This window comes from Triticum urartu, chromosome 2A (genome assembly GCF_056163025.1).
Source record: "Triticum urartu cultivar PI428250 chromosome 2A, HENAU_Tu73, whole genome shotgun sequence".
NCBI lineage: Eukaryota > Viridiplantae > Streptophyta > Magnoliopsida > Poales > Poaceae > Triticum > Triticum urartu.
In genome coordinates, this window is record NC_141874.1 from 105701608 (window position 1) to 105724801 (window position 23194).

The 23194-nt window shown below is 41.6% G+C and overlaps 1 protein-coding gene across 2 annotated transcripts; it reads left to right on the forward strand.

Moving 5' to 3' along the window:
- Positions 1–19530: 19530 nt before the first annotated feature.
- Positions 19531–23092, forward strand: LOC125536054 (phosphoserine phosphatase, chloroplastic). 2 transcript variants are annotated; one of them, XM_048699148.2, is made up of 8 exons: positions 19531–19686; positions 20274–20511; positions 20617–20749; positions 20833–20940; positions 21502–21595; positions 21930–22079; positions 22162–22215; positions 22728–23092. In XM_048699148.2, exons 2-8 carry the CDS (start codon positions 20280–20282, stop codon positions 22851–22853), a joined length of 897 nt encoding a protein of 298 aa, XP_048555105.1. In that variant the 5' UTR covers positions 19531–19686; positions 20274–20279; the 3' UTR covers positions 22854–23092. The 2 variants fall into 2 exon arrangements, with proteins under 2 accessions (XP_048555105.1, XP_048555106.1); XM_048699149.2 differs by having other exon boundaries at positions 19548–19686; positions 20278–20511.
- The last annotated feature ends 102 nt before the right edge of the window (positions 23093–23194 follow it).

Below are 23194 nucleotides of genomic sequence, written 5' to 3' on the forward strand. Positions count from 1 at the left end.
CGAACCTCCGCGGTGAGAGGCAGATTATACTTAGGCTTCTGTGCCTTTTCCTTCGAGTTTCGGCTCGATGAGCCCCTCAAAAGTCTCTTCATCATTTTCTGAAAAAATCTGAAATTTTTAGTAACTTCAAAATAAAAGTAAACCAAACTCAATAATATTGATAACAACTACTCCTACAAGTGCCTAGAGCCTATATCATGCATCAAAACTACTTGGAACCATATAAATTTGACATGCAAGCTCAAGAACATGGTAACCTAGGCAGCACAAATTTGTAATGAATAAAGCACCAGAACAAAAACTAATTGGACCAATGGAGGAGTCACATACCAAGAAACAATCTCCCCAAGCAGTTTTGTGAGAGGTGCTTTGAGCAAGGAGATCAAAAATGGCAGCAAGATGAGCTAGAACTCGTGCTTGAGCTGGATATTCGTATTTGTGGGAGGAAGAAGAAGTGTGTGGGTGCAGGAATAAGTGGAGGAGGGCCACCGTGGGCCCACGAGGCAGGGGGCGTGCCCAGGGGGTAGGGTGCGCCCTCCACCCTCGTGGGCAGGTAGGTGACCCCCCCCCCCCCCGCTGTGTTCTCAGTGCCAAATATTCTAAAATATTCTAGAAAAAAATCATATTTAAATTTCAAGGCATTTGGAGAACTTTTATTTTCGGGGTATTTTTGTATTGCACGGATAATCAGATAACAGACAGAAAAATACTATTTTTATTTTATTTAATATAAATAACAGAAAGTAAAAGGAAGGTACAGAAGGTTGTGCCTTGTAGTTTCATCCATCTCATGATCATCAAAAGGAATCCACTAACAAGGTTGATCAAGTCTTGTTAATGAACTCATTCCAAATAACCTAGAACCGGAGAAATTTCGAATAACACTATGTTACCTCAACGGGGATATGCACATCCCCAATAATAAGAATATCATATTTCTTCTTGACAGTAGGAAGGGGAAATTCAAAACCTCCAAATATAATCGATGGAATTTTTCCAATAGAGTTGATACTATGAACTTGAGGTTGTTTCCTCGGAAAGTGTACCATGTGCTCATTACCATTAGCATGAAAAGTGACATTGCCTTTAGTGCAATCAATAACAGCCCCTGCAGTATTCAAAAAGGGTCTTCCAAGAATAATAGACATACTATCGTCCTCAGGAATATCAAGAATAACAAAGTCCGTCAAAATAGTAACGTTTGCAACTACAACAGGCATATCCTCACAAATACCGACAGGTGTAGCAGTTGATTTATCAGCCATTTGCAAAGATATTTCAGTAGGTTTCAACTTATTCAAATCAAGTCTACAATCTAAAGAGAGAGGCATAACACTAACACCGGCTCCAGATCACATAAAGCGGTTTTAACATAGTTTCTTTTAATGGAGCATGGTATAGTTGGTACACTGGGATCTCCAAGTTTCTTTGGTATTCCACCCTTAAAAGTATAATTAGCTGGAAATTTCAGCTTCCGGTATCTTTCTTTTATTTGTAATAGTATCTTTCATATACTTAGCATAAGGATTCATTTTGAGCATATCAGTTAATCGCATACGCAAAAAGATAGGTCTAATCATTTCAGCAAAGCGCTCAAAATCCTCATCATCCCTTTTCTTGGATGGTTTAGGAGGAAAAGGCATGGGTTTCTGAACCCATGGTTCTCTTTCTTTACCATGTTTTCTAGCAAAAAAGTCTCTCTTATCATAACGTTGATTCTTTGATTGTGGGTTATCAAGATCAACAGCAGATTCAATTTCTACATCATTATCATTGCTAGGTTGAGCATCATCATGAACATTATCATTAACATTATCACTAGTTTCAGGTTCATTACCAGATTGTGTTTCAGCATCAAAAATAGAAATATCATTTGGGTTCTTAGGTGTTTCAGTAATAGGTTCACTAGAAGCATGCAAAGTCCTATCATTTTTATTTTTCTTACTTTTAGAAGGACTAGGTGCATCCACATTATTTCTCTGAGAATCTTGCTCAATTCTCTTAGAGTGGCCTTTAGGATACAAAGGTTCCTGAGTCATTTTACCACCTCTAGTCATAACTCTAACAGTATTATCATTATTCTTACTATTCAATTTGTTGAGCAAATCATTTTGAGCTTTAAGTACTTGTTCTACTTGAGTGGTAACCATAGAAGCATGTTTACTAATAAGTTTAAGTTCACCTTTGACATTAGCCATATAATCACCCAAGTGTTCAAGCATATTTGAATTGTATTTCAATTGTCTACCAAAATAAGCATTAAAATCTTCTTGCTTAACCATAAATTTATCAAACTCATGTAAGCATGGCTAGCAAACTTAGTAAATGGGATTTCAGCTTTATCATATCTATAGAGAGAATTTACCTTTACTACCTGTGTCGGGTTATCAAGACCATGAGTTTCTTCAGTAGGTGAAGGATTAAGATCATATATTTCTTCAACGGGCGGTAAATTAAGACCATGTATTTCTTCAATAGGAGGTAAATTCTTAACATCTTCAACTTTAATACCTTTTTCTTTCATAGATTTCTTTGCCTCTTGCATATCTTCAGGACTGAGAAATAGAATACCCCTCTTCTTCGGAGTTGGTTTAGGAATAGGCGCAGGAATTGGCTCCGGAGGTGTCCAATTATTTTCATTTGTCAACATATTATTCAATAGAATTTCAGCTTCATCCGGTGTCCTTTCCCTGAAAACAGAACCAGCACAACTATCCAGGTAATCTCTGGAAGCATCGGTTAGTCCATTATAAAAGATATCAAGTATTTCATTTTTCTTAAGAGGATGATCAGGCAAAGCTTTAAGTAATTGGAGAAGCCTCCCCCAAGCTTGTGGGAGACTCTCTTCTTCAATTTGCACAAAATTATATATATCCCTTAAAGCAGCTTGTTTCTTATGAGAAGGGAAATATTTAGCAGAGAAGTAATAAATCATATCCTGGGGACTACGCACACAACCAGGATCAAGAGAATTAAACCATATCTTAGCATCATCCTTTAATGAGAACAGAAATATTTTAAGGATATAAAAGTAGCGAGTTCTCTCATCATTAGTGAACAAGGTAGCTATATCATTTAATTTAGTAAGATGTGCCACAACAATTTCAGATTCATAGCCATGAAAAGGATCAGATTCAACCAAAGTAATTATATCAGAATCAACAGAGAATTCATAATACTTATCGGTAACACAGATAGGTGAAGTAGCAAAAGCAGGGTCGGGTTTCATTCTAGCATTTAGAGATTGTTGATTCCATTTAGCTAATAACCTCTTGAGTTCATATCTATCTTTGCAAGCTAAAATAGCTAAAGAAGCTTCTTTATCAAAAACATAACCCTTAGGAATAACAGGCAAGTCTTTATTGTCATTTTCATCAGTATTATCAGATTCAGTATTTTCAATCTCTCTAGCCCTAGCAAGTTGTTCGTCAAGAAATTCACTAAGTGGCACAGTAGTATCAAGCATAGAAGTAGTTTCATCATAAGTATCATGTATATCAGAAGTGGCATCATCAATAACATGCGACATATCAGAACGAATAGCAGAAGCAGGTTTAGGTGTCGCAAGCTTACTCAAGATAGAAGGTGAATCAAGTGCAGAGCTAGATGACAGTTCCTTACCATCCCTCGTAGTTGAGGGATAAATCTTGGTTCTTGGATCTTTCAAGTTCTTCATAATGATAAGCAGATATAAATCCCAAGTGACTCAAAGAATATAGCTATGCTCCCCGGCAACGGCGCTAGAAAATAGTCTTGATAACCCACAAGTATAGGGGATCGCAGCAGTTTTCGAGGGTGGAGTATTCAACCCAAATTTATTGATTCGACACAAGCGGGGCCAAAGAATATTCTCAAGTATTAGCAGCTGAGTTGTCAATTCAACCACATCTGAAAACTTAGTATCTACAGCAAAGTGTTTAGTACCAAAGCAATATGATAGTAGTGGCAATGATAATAAAAGGTAACGGTAGTAAAAGTAGTGTTTTTGGTATTTTGTAGTGATGATAGCAATAGCAACGGAAAAGTAAATAAGCGGAGAACATTATATGGAAAGCTCGTAGGCAATGGATCGGTGATAGAGAATTATGCCGGATGCGGTTCATCATGTACGAGTCATAACCTAGGGTGACACAGAACTAGCTCCAGTTCATCAATGTAATGTAGGCATGTATTCCAAATATAGTCATACGTGCTTATGGAAAAGAACTTGCATGCCATCTTTTGTCCTACCCTCCCGTGGCAGCGGGGTCCTTACGGAAACTAAGGGATATTAAGGCCTCCTTTTAATAGAGTACCGGAACAAAGCATTAACACATAGTGAATACATGAACTCCTCAAACTACGGTCATCACCGGTAAGTATCCCGATTATTGTCACTTCGGGGTTAACGGACCATAACACATAATAGGTGACTATAGACTTGCAAGATAGGATCTAGAACTCTCATATATTGATGAAAACATAATAGGTTCAGATCTGAAGTCATGGCACTCGGGCCCTAGTGACAAGCATTAAGCATAGCAAAGTCATAGCAACATCAATCTCAGAATATAATGGATACTAGGGATCAAACCCTAACAAAAGTAACTCGATTACATGATAGATCCCATCCAACCCATCACCGTCCAGCAAGCCTACAATGGAATTACTCACGCACGGCGGTGAGCATCATGAAATTGGTGATGGAGGATGGTTGATGATGACGATGGCGACGGATTCCCCCCTCCGGAGCCCCGAACGGACTCCAGATCAGCCCTCCCGAGAGGTTTTAGGGCATGGCGGTGGCTCCGTATCGTAAAACATGATGAATTCTTCTCTCTGATTTTTTTCTCCCCGAAACACAATATATAGAGTTGGAGTCGGAGGAGTTCCAGGGGGCCCACGAGGTAGGGGGGCGCGCCCTAGGGGCAGGTGCGCCCCCCACCCTCGTGGACAAGTGGTGGGCCCCCTGGCCTTCATCTTTTGCAGGTATTTTTTATATTTTCCAAAAAGTTGCTCCGTGAAGTTTCAGGTCATTCCGAGAACTTTTGTTTCTGCACATAAATAACACCATGGTAATTCTGCTGAAAACAGCGTCAGTCCGGGTTAGTTCCATTCAAATCATGCAAGTTAGAGTCCAAAACAAGGGCAAAAGTGTTTGGAAAAGTTGATACGACGGAGACGTATCATGTGACAATGAGAGTGCCATCAAGATTGCTCAAAACCCAGTTCAGCACTCGAAGACCAAGCACATTCAGATGCGTCATCATTTTCATCGTGATCATGTGTTGAAGGGCGACATCTCTATCGAGCACATGAAGACTGAAGAACAGCTAGCCGATATCTTCACAAAGCCCTTGGATGAGAAGAGATTTAGCAAGTTGCGGTGTGAGCTAAATATCTTAGAATCTTCGAATGTCCTTTGAAAAGGACACACATCCTAACACTTATGCAAATTGATGACTTAGATGTGCAACACACGAAGTAACGTTTTTCTTCAATCAATGAAGACTAACCCTCTAAGTGTGAAAAAATTAATGAAGAATTTGATTCTCAGAGCCCTGCGACAATTGTACGCAGCGTCTGAAATCAGCATTCTTATACGGTGGGTCACGCCACCAACAAAAATTGAAAATCTTCAATTTGAGTTTTTCTTCAGTCTTGAAATTCCTCAGTTGATTTCTTCAACTTTGCAATGTCTTCACTCTCTCCGTCATTTTTCTTCATTGGCTATATACATAGGTAAAAATGTGTCTACCATAGATTGCCACGGAACTAGTTTAGGGTCGCTAAACTTTTAACGGTTTAAAAGTTATCAAAAATATGAAATAAATACGGGAGCATCTCTCTAATGTAATAAGATGATCCAACAGAGGGACTGTCAAAATATGCATCTATGTGTCCTCGGCAAAAATAATAAGCATTTCAGCTCATTGTGACATAAATATATACTGAACCATTTGTTTTTTTGTCCAGGACACACATAGTCGTATTTTTTTAATACCTCCATTGGATCATGTTATATTATAGGTGTGTTGGTTCATTATTTTTTTCAGAATTTTTGAGAACTTTTGCACCATTGAAACCCTTAACTAGTTCTGTGGTAAGCACTTGTAGAAAATCCTACTCCTATATGTGTGTGTGTGTGTGAATTTATGTCCTCTACAACATTCACTTATAGATATTTCTTCAAGTTGATCTTTCTGCTAAGTGAATGTGATCGGACCCTTCTCCCTCTATGCTATACTCAACTCAGTCTGTTCACAAATTCTTCTTGTGCGTTCTATTTGAAACCCGTTCAAAATCTTCACTGTGTCCTTGTCAGCTGAAGATTCTGCGAACGAAACTTTAAAATATTCTAATCTGAATTTTCAGCTGTTGCCGCCTACACCGTTCCACATCCCATGATAATACTTATCTATTCACGCACGATCACTCATGATATTCACCTCTCTATACGTGGGTGACACATGTCACATGGATGAGAAAGGTCAGGGGCACGTTCGTCCATTTTCCTCGGGCGAGTAGTTTTTCACCGTGGCTATAAATACCCCCTTCCCTTTCTCGGTCTGTTTTTACTCCGCTCGACCTCACTCCCTCGCTCGAGCTCTCAAAACCTAGCGCCGCCGCTTCTTCCATCGTCGCCAATGAGGAAGAGCTTCGCTGCCTCGACCTCGTCGCCGTCGTACTCGCGCCGGCCGCGGATTTATTCACTCCACCGTCGCCGTAGCTGTCTTCCTCATCCAAGTTAGGGCGTGGAAGATCTGAACTGACGAACTTCCAATCTACATTCTCAGTTCGTCGTGTTCTTCGTCAAGGGTAATTAAAAGCTACTTTTACTGCCCTTATTGATTCCAGTGATTTCTTCAAAATCTTGAAAAGGTGTTTATTCTTCAATCTTCACACTCTGAACACCTCATACAAACATTTGTTCTTGATTTGTTTCCCTAAGCAAAATTTTTCTTCAAGATTCCTCAATTGTGTGGATTTTCAATCTATACAACTCTGGAACCTAAGTCAAAGAATGCTGAGTGAAATTCCTCAAGACACATCTGGTCAAATTCCTCAAACTTGTTCTTATTTGTAAAAACTTCTGAGAATGCATATAACCTCTCCAAATTCTTCGCACCTATACTCTGTTCACAGATACTCATGTCAGCTGCTGAATTACTAGGTTCTCATCAACTTAACTCATTTGCAGCGTTCCTCAAAGAAAGATTGCATACCTCTTCAGAGAACTCAATAGTTCAAAATCCTCAGGTAAAGAAAATGGAAGATGGCAAGAAACCTCAGAAGGGAGGGAACAAATTGGAAGTCAACACTGCTTTTGAGATTCTTGATGACATCTATGCAGGATACTGCACTCCTCCTCATGAAACGAAGAATGAGCGCAAAGTGCACATTCAGAAGATAGAGAGAAGATGGGCCAGAGAATGGAGGGAATATCGCTATGTCACTCCCAAGTACATGAAGAAATTCGTTGTACACCCTCCATGCTCAAGACCTCCATTGGCACCAAGTCAAGTTGCTGATCCCTCTAGCATCAGAAGAGGTGAGGAATTTCCTGCTGAATGGGCAAAGCGTCAAGCTAAACTAGCCAAAATGGCAAAAGGCGGTGAAGAAATTCAATGAAGACTCTGCTGCCACTGTTGAGGCCTCTGCTAGTAAGCCCAAGAAGGCTATGCCTAAGAAGCCCGCACATAAGCCCAGTGCTTCTTCTTTAGTGCCCTCATGGCCAAGCTCCTCAGCTATGCCCTCTCGGCCCAGTTCTGCTGAGCCCTCACGGCCAATTCCTCAAGCTGCCCCAGTTCCTCAAGCTTCAAAACCCTCAGCTCCTTCGGCAAAGTCCTCAGCACCTGTGCATATCGCCTCGTGTCAAAGGACCACAGGCAAATCAATTGCCTTAGGAGCCTCAGCAAGTTCTTCAGCTCCTTCACATTCCTCAACAGGCCCCACATTGCTGAAGACCAAGGCCACTGCTGGACGAGGCACTAGACCAAGTCCTCAAAAGAAGTAGGTCGCCTTCCAAGTACCGTCCTCGGATGACGAAGCTGATGATGATGAACTCGACGAAATCATTAGAGACAGACAACAAAGGGCCGCTAGAGCCAAAGGCACATATGTGCCTCTGCTTTTGGATCCAAAGTTGATCCTCGATTTCATTGACCTTTGGCACAAGGATCCCAACACTCCTATGCCTGACTTCAACCTCACTCCTGGCCAAAGTCACATGCTGACCGCCTTCATAGGCGAAGAAAAGTGGAAATTTAAAAAGGTCAGGAAATTGAAGAAAGCGCAGTACAAGAAGGAGCATTTTCTGAAGAAGAACATTGTCAAAATGACAACTGATGAACTTGTGGCTATTCAATCTGAAATCAAAAACCTCAGTGATGAATTTGATGCCTACCATGCAGATTGGAAGGGAGCCAAACTCAGATTTGTGAAATTGGCAAAGACATTCACCTCCAATGTTGCTACTCAAACGCACATTGAAATTCCTCAGGCTGACGCTTCTGCTCAGCCAACTCAAGAACATGCCAGCACCGCTGATGAAAATCAGGCTGCTGATGAAACTGCTAGTACTAGGGCTGATGACTCTATTCCAGTCTCTGATGAAACTACCAGGGCAACCACTAGCGTTGCACCTGAAGAACAAGTCAGGCCAGCTCAAGCTTCAACCGTTGTGCGTGAAGAAACTAAAAATGTTAGGGCAACTGCATCAGTTGCGCCTGAGGTTACTGAACCAATCTCCTCTGCTCCTCCTGCACCAACGCCAAGTCCAGTTCTTCCTTCTGCATCAGAAGTGAAGAAAACCAAGGCTGCAGAGCGAGCGGCAGGGAAGAAAAGGAAAGCATTTGCTCCATGAGATTCTTCAGCACCGAAGAAGATGAAGAAATTGACAAGCTCTTTTGAGAATCCAATTGATGCTATTCCAGTTTCAAGCATGCCATCAAAGGAACTCGTTCCCTTTGGTGAAGATTATGAGACCCCAAGCAGATCTGATGAAGATGTTCCTTTTGCTGCTTCTTCAGAGCAGTTGGACGAAGAAATTGAAGCGGATAATATCCCTTCAACCCTAGTCATCTCATCGCCTATGCCTCAGTTCACAGCTGAAGAGGCAGGCGTTGAAGAATTGAATGAAGAAGATGAAGACGTGGACATTGAGTGCTCCACTCCAGTGCTGAATGATGATTATTGGGATAGTCAGCACCCCAACTCTCCGCTCTTCACGCCTCTGCAACAAATCCATCAGTCCCCTGTGCACACTGAAGTTCAAATGGGTTCTCCAGGTCATCACTCCACTCCTTCCATTCATGAAGAAATTCCAGCCACTGGTGCTGATGTTAATGTTGGTGAAGAATTGAGGACCCAGGCTACTACTCAAGCAGAAACTAAAATTCCTCAGCCTGTGATTCCTAAGAATGTGATTCCTGAGGCTGTGATGACTTTGACTGACACTCCTCAGCCCAAGCCGAAGAATCCCTTCCCAAGAAGCAAAAATTCAAGGCTGATGACTTCTTTCATGAGCATGTATTCTTCACAGATTACAATCCATATTACACTGCTCGTTTGCGAAGGAAGCGTTTCTAGACTGCAAGACAAGCCAACTTCTATTCTTCACTGCTTTTCGATAAGGACAAAGTATTTGATCATGCACATATTCCTCATGTGGACATGGAATCACTGCCTTGCTTGCCAGTCCTCCCCTTGAAGGTGCGCAGCTAATCTATCATGAACCTGAGCTTTCAGCTCACTACATGCAAGTGCTGATGAAACTGCTGAAGCATGTTTAAGCCCCAAGGACCAAATTCCTCATGAAGGAATTGATGTATGTGCCACGGACTATCTATCGCATTATGACCAAGACGTTGAGTCTAATCAAAGGCCACGACTCGAATGAAGAAGAGGTCGTTGTCATCATGAAGAATCTGCTTTTCAATACCATCCATGGAGTTCCAATCAACTACCATGATTTCTTCATGAGGACTTTGGCAAATGTTGCATTATCGCCTTTTGAGCTGAAGCCTTACGCTCCTTGGATCATGAGATTCCTCATATCAAGGTCTTCAATCAATTACAAGGCTGATTTGCAGAATCATGTCAGCTATTTGCCCCCAATTGAAGTCTTCAAGCGACCTATTTCCTCATCTGATGAGAAGGTCAAGGCACCTGCTGTTATTGATGAAGGCATTCATCCATTGGATGGTCAGTCCCGCAAAGCTGCATCTTACTCCACCAATGATGACTTTGCCACTCATGACTCTGTCGCCAATGCTTCAAAGCAACATCCTCAAGCCACAGCTCCAAAGGTATTGACTGATCGTGAGCTTCTCCTCAGTCTTCACCAGAAGGTCGATCGCAACCACAAATGGGTCAAGCGTCAGTTTGGTTCAATTCTTTCGAACATGACCATCACTCAGAATTCAGTGAAGAAGAACCATTACTACCTCCATGAAGTATTTGATCGCACCTGGGCTGTTGTCTCATCTCTACGGTGAAGATGATCTCAACAAGATGGGCTTCAAGCAGGACTTTGACTGGTCTCAGCCACCTTCGAAGAAATTCAAGAAGGTCAAAGTTCCTCACTTGGTGGCCAGCTCTTATTCTTCATCGCGCAAGACGGATGAGCATGAAGATTTGGACGACACTGCGGCAGGCCCTACTTCAACAACCGACCCCAACAATGCTGGCGCTCCTCCATCGACTCAGTGATGATATTCTTCAGAGGCGTTAGTCCTCACTTTTCATCCCTTTTGGTCATTCGATGACAAAGGGGGAGAAATTTTGACTTAGTCTTCAAGCGGGTCTATTAATATGGGCATTTTTTTTGCTAAGTTACAACGCTCGTTCTTCTGAAGATTTATTGATCGAGTTGTAAACTTAAGTCCGATGGTGGTCTAATACTTCTGCTATGTTCTTGTGCATGCTATTTCTTCATATATGTTAATGCATGCATGCATGCTGAATTACATCAGTCACCATATTTCATCATGTATTTCTAATTCTTCATATCATATGTTAAATGCGTGTATGAATTACAAGATATAGGAGGAGATCTCCATGATTCTACTCTTCAATGTGCATTGATTTTCAAAAGCAATTTCCTCACATATGCACATATTCAGGGGGGTCTTCTATATCTTGCAATCAAATTCCTCAATATCAGTATTTACTCTTCATATGTTTATCCCCGTTGAAAACTTAACCTATATTGTCATCAATCGCCAAAAAGTGGGAGATTGTAAGTGCATCTAGTGCCCCTTAATGATTTTGGTGTATGGAAGACTTATAGGTTAAGGGACTAATGCGTTTGTGAGTGTACACAGGTCTATAAGTCTATGAGGAGTTTGATATTTACAGAGAAAGTCGACCCCTAAAAATGAATGTCTTCAACTGAAGACTTTGGCTTTCTGAAGACTTTGAAAGTGAAGAAATTGGTGTGACCATAAAGACTTGATATTCATGCGAGGAATATGAAGCTCGAAGACTTTTGTTTTCATAGTTTTGTTTTTCTCTTTCTTGAGTCGTAGGAAACACCATACTGTTAAAGGGGGTCGAGGAAAAACTAAGGAAAAGTTTGTAAGTGATGCTCAACTCAAAATCCTACACCTACCAATCCCTTCGAGTGAAGTCATTGGAAATCTCATATAGTTCAGTCAATTTCTTCAGTGATAGAGACGAAGATCTTCTGTTCTCTGAGGAATTTGTTCTGGCTGAGGAGTTAGGAATTCGGTAGTGTGGATTGCCTACAAGTGAGGAACATGATAGCCCTGAGGAATTTGAAAGCTTAAATTTCCGACCGTTGTTGTTGTATGCGCCAGCTGTCCCAAAATATCTACCCACCTAACGGTCATATCATTGAAGGGCATTTATGTCTTATCATGTCGGGCTACTCCCTAGGCTATAAATAGCCGCCTCTACAACCACTAGCTGGTTGGCTGCTCCGTGAGAAACTGACACTTGTCATTGAGAGCATCCCATCCTCCGAGGACTTTGAGCGAAAATCATCAAGTGAGGAAAAACCCAAATCCCCAAACCAAACACCTACAAACCCAAAGTGATTGATCATCACTGGAGAGATTGTTCCTCTGTGGAACCGATGCTTGTTACCTTTGAGGATTGTGCATCCTCCAGACGGTTAGACGTCATGGTCTAGAGCATCCAAGAGAAAATTGTGAATCGCCGAGTGACCAAGTTTGTGAAGATTTGAAAGTCACCTGAAGACTTACCACGAGTGAATGGATGAGGTCTGTGTGACCTTAGTTCAAGGAGAATACGGTGAGGACTGTGTGTCCTCAGGTTTAAATACTTAGCCGCTCTAACCAGACGTACAACTGTCACAGCAGTTGGAACTGGTCTACCAAATCATTGCCTTCACCGAGCTAACTGGTTCTATTTCCTCAACCCTTTCATTTCTTCATTACTGTGTTGTGAACCTGTTCATATCTGTTTGAAGACTTTGACTGAAGACATTCTCAATTTTCTCAGTTCAATTTTCTCAGTTCAATTTTTCAGTCTATTTGTCTTCATTCTGTTTTATCCTATGCTTACGCTTTCTGTACTCTGTGTTTGTTTCCTATTCACCATGACGTCCATGCTTATGTTATGTCATGTCTGCATCTGAGTACTTATTCGGTTATTCCGCTGCAGGTAGTTCTTCGCTTAGGAATTTCCTCACCCTGAAATTCCTCAGTGAAGAATTCTTAAAAATTGCCTATTCACCCCCCTCTAGTCGATTCGCCGCCTCCAAGCCTGCCCTGAGCCTGCTAAACTCCCCCGTCGCATCTAAGTGAGCTCATCTTGATTTCCCCCAGCGTTATCCCCTGCGAGCTCCGAGCACGGCCCGCCATGGCCGACGAACTCAAGCAGTTCGAGCTCCCTTGTTGCATCTAGTGTGCATGCTCCAGGAGCTCTTATGATTGCGTTGAGCACTCTTAGTTAGCCCGGGACGCGTTCTGTAGCTCCAACCGCATCTAGCCTGTGCCACTATCGTCGCCAACCTCGTCACCGGCTTCGATTCCGGTGACCATTTGGACCGTGTCCACCATCGTTCGTTGCGCGCGAGCCTTAGCTTCCTTATGCCGCAAACCGCGCATAAAAAAGTGTCATGCAGCGAGCACACGATGAACCTGCGTCGCTGGTTGAGGTCACCGGCAACTAATTCCGGCGAGCTGATGTTGACGTAATTAGCTTTAGGCCTAATTGCTTCTGCTTCACCCCAAAAAGACAATGACAAGTGGGTCCCCATGGTTAAATAACTGGCTATTGTCTAGACGTAGGTGAAGAAAAGTCACGGAGACATTGATGGGTCACTGACGAGGGGGCCCCACTGGTCAAATACCACTTTTACCTCATCCACACCAGCATCTGACCAGGGCAAACCAGCCAGGGAAGTTTTTTGACCGGTATTAGATAGTTGAGGGGGGTAAAGGATCAAAAAAAAAGATCAGGGAGTTACGTGAACCGCCAACTTTTTTCAAAGTAATAAAATAAGACATTTGTTTTTCTTTTTGATGTCCTATAGTTAGTGTCAGTTTTCTTGTTCATGGGTCGCCGCTACTAAGTCACATATGTACGGTTTTGTTTGGAAATCCATTTTAGCTGTAGGGAGCACATGCTCCAGCTTGCCAAAAATGGATTTTACAAATGTAAAAAAACCAGAAGAAATAGATTTGTTCATTGTCACACCCAAATCGTACATGCGAAAAACTTGAACATTTTGATATGTGCAAAGAAAAAAAAACAAGTTGAACGTCAAATGTTACATTTAATTTTGTTTTTTTGACCGACGAAGCACTGCTTTCCCATATGGCATGAAAATTGTCATGCACACTTGCTATACTAATATGAACATCTAAAAAAACAGATTTTTAAAATTTTATTTACTATTTATTTTGATTTTAGTTTTCAAAAATCTGCGTCCCGGTTTTGTTTCCTTGATTTTTTCGTAGGCTTTATTTTTACCCTTTTTACTTTTTGTTTTCCTCTTTTTCTATATAGTTTGATTTGAAAACCCTTAAATATATACATTTAGGAAAGCTTTTTTATTTTACTATTCTGTAGAAATGTTCGACGTGTACTTAGTTTGCATGTGTTAAAAATGGGCTTTTGCTACACTGACGTAGTTTGTTGAGGTAAAATTGCATGTGTTAAATATATACATTTAGGAAAGCAATCTGGGGGTCCAGGATTGGACTTGGGGGCGAGGGAGGGGAACACCCTGGTGAAATTCAGAAAATCACGAACATTTTCCGAATTGTGAACATTTTCAAGAAATCCCAAAAATTTTGCGATTCAGAAAATGTTCATGATTTTACAAAAATATTCGCATATCCAAAAAATGTTCACACTTTTGGAAAATAAGTTCAGGAAATCAAAAACTGTTCATGATTTTTTTAAAAAAATTGTGTATTCAGAAAAGTTATGAAATTGAAACAATGTTTGTGAATTCAAAAATTGTTCATGAATTTGTACAAATGTTCAGAAAATTCAAAAAATGTTTATAAATTACAGAAAAAGTTCATCGATTCAAAAAAAGTTCATTCATAAAAAATGTATGTATTCAAAAAATGTCCATGCATTAAAAAATGTCGTCAAAATAAAAAATGTTCGTGAATTACAAAGATTGTTCCCCCAATTTGCAAATGTCCACAATTTCAAAAAATGTGAACTTTTTCATGTATGTTTGCAAATTTGTAAAATGTATTCGTCAATTAAAAAAATCACAATTTTAAAAAATATTTGAGAATTTGTAGAAAATGTTCGTGAATCTGAAAATTGTGCATGATTTCAAAAAATGTTCACGACTTCATTTTTTCATGATTTTCAAAAATTGCTCAAGGGAAAGTGTGTTCACATATTTGAAAGATGACCGCAAAAAAGAAAAAAGGAAAAGGAAGAAAAAGAAAAGAAAAGGAGAACACAGAACAGTAAAGAATCACAAAAAGGGAAAAAGAAAAAAAATGTAAGCAAAAAAGGAAAAAGAAACAAAAAACAAAGTGAAAGAAAACAAAGGAAGAACGAAAAACTGGAAGGTTCTAGTGGGGAAGAAATCCCGAAATGGGCCGGCCCAAAAAGGAGACGATGTTGTAGGGGGTACGCGCTAGCTCGCTATTTGGCGGCCGATTGGCTTTGCTAAACCGCTCATGGAAGGTTCACAAAATCACAGTAAAGAACGTTGTTGGGCTGGCCCACTTCATGGGAGCATTATTAGTCGAGGGCTACATCCACATTGAAATAAGGGAGATATTTACTAATTGTCTGTTGTACAAAATATTTACTCAGAAAAATGGGTTACTAATAAACTTCTAAAAACACGTTTGTGAACAAGCACCACCACCACCATCACCATCACCAACAACAACAACATTAGGTTCTTTGAAAGAAAAAGGTCAAAGGCAGTGTTCCCATGATTTATTTTCTCTTGAGTCATAGAAAAACCATACTATTAAGAGGCGGACTGTGTTGGAAGGTACGGGTGGAAATCGAACATGTAGATAAAACCAAATTGCACCCACATAACCTTCCCAACATTCGAGGAGTTCTCCGTCTACTTCTATTGCTTCTGGATTTTTCCTACCCGATAGTATCAGGGTTGTCAACGACTGAGGGAGCAATACTACTGCTACCTAACAGTCAGGCCGGTAGTACCGCAATCATGGCTAGTAGTCTTGCTTCCCTGGTTGAGTGGTACTACCGAATAAAGTATCGGTCCTACTACCTCTTTCCCCTTTGTCTTGGATGTGGTGCTAGGGCCGCACTACAACTGTTACTCCGGAAGTACTGCTCCCTTGTTGGAGCGAAACTACTGGACGTAGTGTTGGTCTAAGGTGGTGTTTGGTTCTCTAGTCTTAGGACTTTTTCTAGTCCTAACTAAAAAGTCCATAGTCTCTAAAAGTCCCTCTCTGTTTGTTTCCAGAGACTAAAAAGTCCCTAGTTCCTTCCTAGAGGTTATTAAATGACCATGTTGCCCCTAGTATATAGAAAAATAGCAATCAAACAACACCATGGGGTGGCGGGCCAATGGGTGCATGGAGGGGCATTGTTGGAAAAGTCCCAAAAAGTCCTAAAAAGACTCTCCTTGAGAGTCTTCTTTATTTAGTCCCAAATGTCTAGTTTAGTCCCTAAAAAGTCTCTCCCGTTTGATAAAAAAAGTCTCTAAGAAGGACTTTTTCTAGTCCCTACACAAAAAAGTCCCTGAAAACAAACATCCCCTAAGTTCTGAGGGGGCTCAATCTCCCCTAATATGGCCCCAGTGCTAGGGAGGCACTGGTATGATAGTGTTGGCTATTTCTTGATAGCCTACTGTCAAGAGTACCGCTTGGGATCTTACTATGCGTCCTTGTAGGACTGTGGTAGTACTACTCTCTGAAGCGGTAGTATCGCTCATTCAAAAAATTGTGTAACCTTTGGATTTGGAGGGGAGCTATATAAAGGTGGTCTTCTTTCCCAAGTTGAACTACCTCTTGCCTCTCTCTCCTCGAATGCTGCACAGAGCTTAAAACTCTTATATCTCTCTCCCTAGCCACTCAAATTTGTTGATCTTCTAGGATTTGAGAGAGAAGACCTAGATCTACCACTTTGCTGAAGAAAATTTGATTCCTCCTTGCTTTCCCTTGTGGATCTTTGGGCATCCTAGAAGAAAGAGGTCACTTACTCAAATCAGTGTGGTAAAGCTTCGTGGTGGTGTTGGGAGCCTCCGATTAAGTTGTGGAGATAGCCCCAACCTTATTTGTAAAGGTTCGGTCGCCGCCACCAAGGGCACCGCGTAGTGGATCGTGACATCTTGCATTGTGCGAGGGCACGAGAAGAATAAGGCGAGTGTCGTCATACCTCTCCAATGGAGAGGTACCTCCCCTAAAGAAGGGAACTCCGGGAACAACATCATCGTCTTCACTTGCGATTTATTCTTTCCTTCATTTATTTTGTGCAAACTAATATTATTGTGCATCTTATCTAGCTTGTTGTCATTTGTGAGCTTGCCATATAGGTTGTTCATCTAGTTGCATATCTAGATAACCTATATTCTTGTTGTATCCCTTAAAATTGGAAAAGAGATTAAAAAATTGTTAGTCACATATTCACCGCCTCTACTCGACCATGCCGATACTTCCAGATAGGGTACTAACCGCTACTTAAAATCAACCAAAGGCTCATTCATGCATGGATAAAGGAGAGTGGTGCACCATGGACTATGTACACCCCCACTTTTTACTAGTATTCATAGACTCATGAACCTAGACTTACCATTCTGCCCCCACCTACCATCACCACGAGTAGTCTTGGTGATTTGCTAAGGCATCTTCCTCTATATCAGACCACCACCATGCAATGGTAGAGACAATCTTTAAGGATATTAGCCCGTGGCTCGGGGCGTGACGGCTGCATAGGCTTAAAGATGTATTATTCTGCACACTGTAGCTACAGTGCAGTGAGGCCGATCTGGGGTCTGGCTTAGTCGTGCCTCCGCCCTGCCCCCATGGGCATGTAACACATTCACTCTTAGTTGAATTAACTCAAGGGGGGAGTGTATTTCTTTTAGGCCTTTCAATAGCCTCAAGTCGCATTACAGTTGAGTTCGAAGGAGTCGCATTACGACTCGAGTTGACCTCAGCTAGGACCTCAGAACATGATTTCGAGGACTCGCATTATGACTGGAATCAATTACTATCCAATCCCACCGAGCCTTGTTAACATATGACTAGGTCACCATCGAGACGACTGCACCTATTCAAAAAACATTATCGTGTCACTCTTGTCGATGTATGGCGATCTTCTCTATGCATTCGTTGTACACACTCGCACTGACTTGTTTATGATTGCAGTAGTAAGGATACACTTGGTCAAGAGTTGTTTCTATAATAGCAACAAGAGATAATATTTTGCCCGAGAGATTTACGCAGTTATATGACACTACAAGGCATATGACCTTATAATGTGACCTTATAATCTAAGCCTAGGAGAAGGTAATTATAAATTATATGACATTGCAGTACGACCTCCATCAGGCCCCAGACGGTGAAGAGGATGGTGTTGAAGACGACAAGGGTGGCGAGCGGGCCGCACATGCCCCTCTATAGACCCCAGGCCCTCAGTCAAATCTTCTGCTTAACAGTGTCCATGGTGTTGATGAACTTGGGCGGCTGGCCGAGCGGCAGCGTAGGCTGGCTCTGTAGCTTCAGCTTGATGGTGTCGGTTGACCAACAAGGCAACAACCAGCTGAGCGGCACCCACCCATCTTGCCGACGACGAGGTGGCATCATGTGAGCAGCCCTGACGCGCGCGCTCACTGTGGCTGAGTGACATTTGAGAGAGGAGGAGAAGAAAGATATTAGTCAAATGTCAAAGCACCCATGAGGCAATATTTTTGCCACGTTCTTATCCAACGGGCCCTATATGTTGGAAAATAATAATCAAAAATAGGTTAAAACACAATTAGCGTTATTTGCTAGGTCATTACCTACAAACCTGATGTTTTATGTTATTATTTAAAAATATATTTGATGTACTCAATACTTTTTTGTTTGTCTTTCTTTTTGGGCCGTTGTGTTCTATTTGACTCTTATGACCTTGTATATTTTTTTCTTCTATTATGATTCAATGTCAACTTAATGATCAAAATAATCGGCGTTGACTTTCCTGCCACACTACCCCTGATAGGTGGGTCCCGCTTGTCATAAACGTATTTAAATCCTCTAAAACGGTCACCAATCGTTTTCGGTAGTTTTTAGGCACAAAATTAGAGGAAAAAATGGTTGTTTTCTGTCAATTTTTTTAAAGTTGTAGTTCAGTGAGACGACGACCTCAATTATGGTAGTTTTTTTTGTTATAAATACTCAACCTGAAAAGTCGCAAGTGGAGCACTCAGGCTAGCCATAGTGGGGATAACTTAGGTAGTAACTTAACACATCCCAAGACAATTTTGCTTATGTGGCAAGTATTTAATGAGGAGAGAGGTGCTTGGAGTAACATAATATGTTACTGTAACATAGCGCTTCCCGAGGTAAAATGAGTCTATAAGGCAATAAATGAAACAAACTATGACACTACTATTAAGATACTTTGCACTATGGAGGTAGTAACTTAGAGGGTGTTTGTTTTCAGGGACTTTTTTGTGTAGGGACTAGAAAAAGTCTTTTTTAGAGACTTTTTTACCAAACGGGAGGGACTTTTTAGGGACTAAACTAGGCATTTGGGACTAAATGAAGAAGACTCTCAAGGAGAGTCTTTTTGGGACTTTTTGGGACTTTTCCAACAATGCCCCTCCATGCATTCAATGGCCCGCCACCCCATGGTGTTGTTTAATTGTTATTTTTCTATATATTAGGGGCAACATGGTCATTTAATAACCTCTAGGAATGGACTAGGGACTTTTTAATTTCTGAAAACAAACAGTGAGGGATTTTTTAGGGACTAGAGACTTTTTAATTGGGAGTAGAAAAAGTCCTATGACTTATGAACCAAACAGGGCCTACTATGACCAGCCTCAGGTAACCAGAGCCACTCAGTAGGCCCACTTGTCAGCGGAGGGTGGCAACATAATTCAGATACTACGTGGTAGGTGAGGAACGCTACCCTCCTTAAAAAAAAAAGAGGAAGGCGAGGAACGCTACGCTGCCCGTCACCAGCCAAACCACTGTTCGGCAAGGAGATCTTACCTGGGCGCGCCATTCGACGGGACGAAGAACATTCTTCCGTTTTGCAAGCGTGAGTGCCCAGATCTTTCGTTCCTTCGTTCGTTCGTTGCTACTCCGATTTCATCTCTATCCGCCATGGGCGTGGCTAGTGGTACGCCACGCGGACCCAGCCTCCGAGCAGGGCAGGGCGGGCCGCCGTGCCGTGGTAACCCTGCTCTTGCTCTGCCCCGTCGGAGGTGATGCACCGCACGGTCGGCAGTGAGCGGCCGCAGCGTGAGGAGGGTGGACGGCTCAGCGCGCGGTGGAGGACGGGGACGGCGGCCGCGGTGGCAGTCAGCACTGTTATCGGCGGGAGAAGATATCGTAGGGCTCAACTTATGCTGCATATCAATTTCTTCGTGCTCCGCCCAAAGCTTAATCTTAGTCCCGCGACGTCGTGGTTGCCGCTCTTTTGCACTGCGTGACGCATGCCCGTAGGGTGTTTGACGGTTTGCGTCAACGAGCTCGAGCATGCCTGGCGGGTGGCGCTGGCCCATGTCCTTTCGCCGGTCACTGTAACACAAATGTTGCCTTCTCTTGAGTTGCCTACAGTAAAGCATGATCTTGAATTCTTGATGACCAGGTTTTCTCTAATTTGGTGTTTCCTTTTTATTTCAGGCAGGCATGCATGGTATGGCCAGTCCGATCAGTGTACGCACCAGCTCGAGGCATGCTCTATCCGTCCCTCGGTCATCTTTAGTTCGAGCAGCACACGCTTCACATTTAGTGATAAGAGTTACAGATCCATTATTCCCTTGCGCTAAGCTCTCGAAAGCGCGTGCTGTCATGGCAGCAGCAATGGAGGTCTCCAAGGCCCCTTCCTCTTCTGGTTTGGCAAACCGCCAGCCATCCAAAGGTTTGTACTCCTAATTACCGAGACTTCCTTTTATTGGTTAATCGATGTGCGTCTCCAAGAAGCATCGAGGTTAGCTTATGTAATGATTTCCCTGCTTATACCCAGAGGTTCTTGAGACATGGCGCAATGCCAATGCGGTGTGCTTCGATGTGGATAGCACTGTATGCTTGGATGAGGGTATTGACGAGCTTGCTGATTTCTGTGGGGCTGGGCAGGCAGTTGCCGAGTGGACGACAAAGTAAATGTCACATTTTCTGGAGTATGTTAGTTGTTTGGCATATAATATCTTCCGAAAAACTAATCTTGGCCTATTGTTCTCAGGGCGATGACAGGGACCGTTCCATTTGAAGAGGCTCTTGCTGCCCGGATCTCTTTAATCAAGCCATCTCTGTCCCAAGTTGAGGACTGTTTGGAGAAGAGGCCACCCAGGTGACCTTTTACAAGTCCTAGCTTCAAGTTAATTCAAGAATAATCACTATTTAGCTGCCGCTTTTGCGTTCCTATATTGAATCTTTCGAGATTCCACAGTTCTGTTATTCTTATACTGGATTGGTTAGATATGTGCTACTGAACATAGAAGAATGCTCTTAGGAATGCTTAACTGGTTTCACCCTGCTTCTCTTTTTAAGCCAATATGAAAAATAGTAGGTACAGTATATGCAAAATTGGTTGAAACACAATTTCAGAATAGTACAACCATATAGGCTAAGTTCATTTTGATAACACTAAATGAGACATTAAAATACTATCTTCCTATACCACTTTAGTCTTAACCTTTAGGCCGTTACGTGCCCTACAACCACAACATAACCCTTTTGACTTATTCGCCTTGTGCATTAATAAGAGATTTCCTAAGATCTTTGGCTACAGAATAATGCCAAGGTGGTATTTGTTAATCATTTATTCAGCGCCTCAACATGTAATTTTGTGTTGGATATGCACTGTTCAATTTCTTGGTTCATCGACGTGTTTATCTGTTTGTATCTGCAGGATTTCTCCTGGAATCGCAGATTTGATTAAGACATTAAAAGCTAATAATACTGAAGTATTCCTTGTGTCAGGAGGTTTCCGGCAAATGATCAAGGTATATCTTCACTAAACGGCTGCACCAACGGTACTTTTGAAATCTAGATTATCAGAACATAGTCCAATTTGCCTGTCCTTGAAAAATCTTCAAATTTTGTGACACACACACACACACCAAGCTTTGCTATTAAGATATCCATAGTTTGAATACAGAAATTGGTTCTAAATTTTCCGTCTATATTATTTGTTGAACAAGGATATGTTTCTTCCCTCGATCTAAAAACAAGAATTCCTCTTTTCTTCACTTGAGAACATTTTAAATTTAATTTTGTGACCGGAGGTACACATACATGGTTAAAGAATCCTTAGTTTTCTATTTTTCTTGTTTCCAGCCTGTGGCATTTGATCTTGGCATTCCTACTGAAAACATCATAGCAAACCAACTGCTATTTGGGTCATCCGGAGAGTATGCTGGATTTGATCCCACAGAGCCTACTTCTCGAAGTGGGGGTAAAGCAGTAGCTGTGCAACAAATAAGACAGGTCTAGTGTAGCTGTAACTTTTGATATTACATTTATGTTCTTAATTTCTAGCTCCGTAAGTGACCTTCTTCCATGTGTTCAGGATCATGGTTACAATACACTGGTTATGATTGGAGATGGTGCCACTGATCTTGAGGTATATCTCTGGTTGCGTGATGTTAATAACAGGAGAGTGAATTTTTCAATGAAATGAGGTAGTAAGAAGGGCTACAAGTGCAAACTGCGCTAGTTCATCTTTAACAGATCCTGAATTCTGTGACACAATTGCTCATCACTTACTAGCCGGGTTTGTGCGCGCGCGCGTGTGTGCTGGTGAGTGGGCAGGGGGGGGGGGGGGGTGATGACGCTTATATTATGGGACGGTGGAAGTAGTACTTTATCATGCTGTAGAAATGAAGGGGTTGGAGAATTCCATACTAAGGGTATGGACTTCATGAGGACATGTTCAATACTGATACATGGCATTTAATTCTCGTCTTTAGTTCTTGTCAAGGGCCAACAAATAATCTTTCTGTGGATGATGGTTATGCAGCATATTAATCGGTTAGGAGTGTTATTAATTTTTCAATGTGATGAAGGAGTTATCTCTAAACATGAGAAATGATCAAAAATGTGTGTAGCTTAATTTATATACACGTGTCCATGCAGGCTCGGCAACCTGGTGGGGCAGACTTGTTCATCTGTTACGCCGGTGTCCAGATGAGAGAAGCAGTTGCAACCAAAGCTGACTGGACCGTCTTCGAATTTCAAGAGCTAATTTCTGAATTGTCATAATTCTGATACCTCACAGTGATTCTGAATCTTTTGCTGTTCACACCGTGACAGATGATTGTATGTGCCCATGCTTGTGTTCAGCTGTATCACTTAATTGCAGTTATTTCGCTTTTCGGTCATTCCTTTCATGAGGTGGTGCCAGAACTGAATCTGGTTGTGTTTCTGAAACCTGGTGGTCATGTGTATCTGATATGGAAACCTGATAGTTATGTATTAATATTAAAATTTATGGTTATCTATTGATATTGCAACTATTTAAACCTGGTTGATGTACCTATAGCACCATCAACAACGTGGATATTTTTCTTTTAAAAAACAACTTAGATTTCTAAATTTGTGCG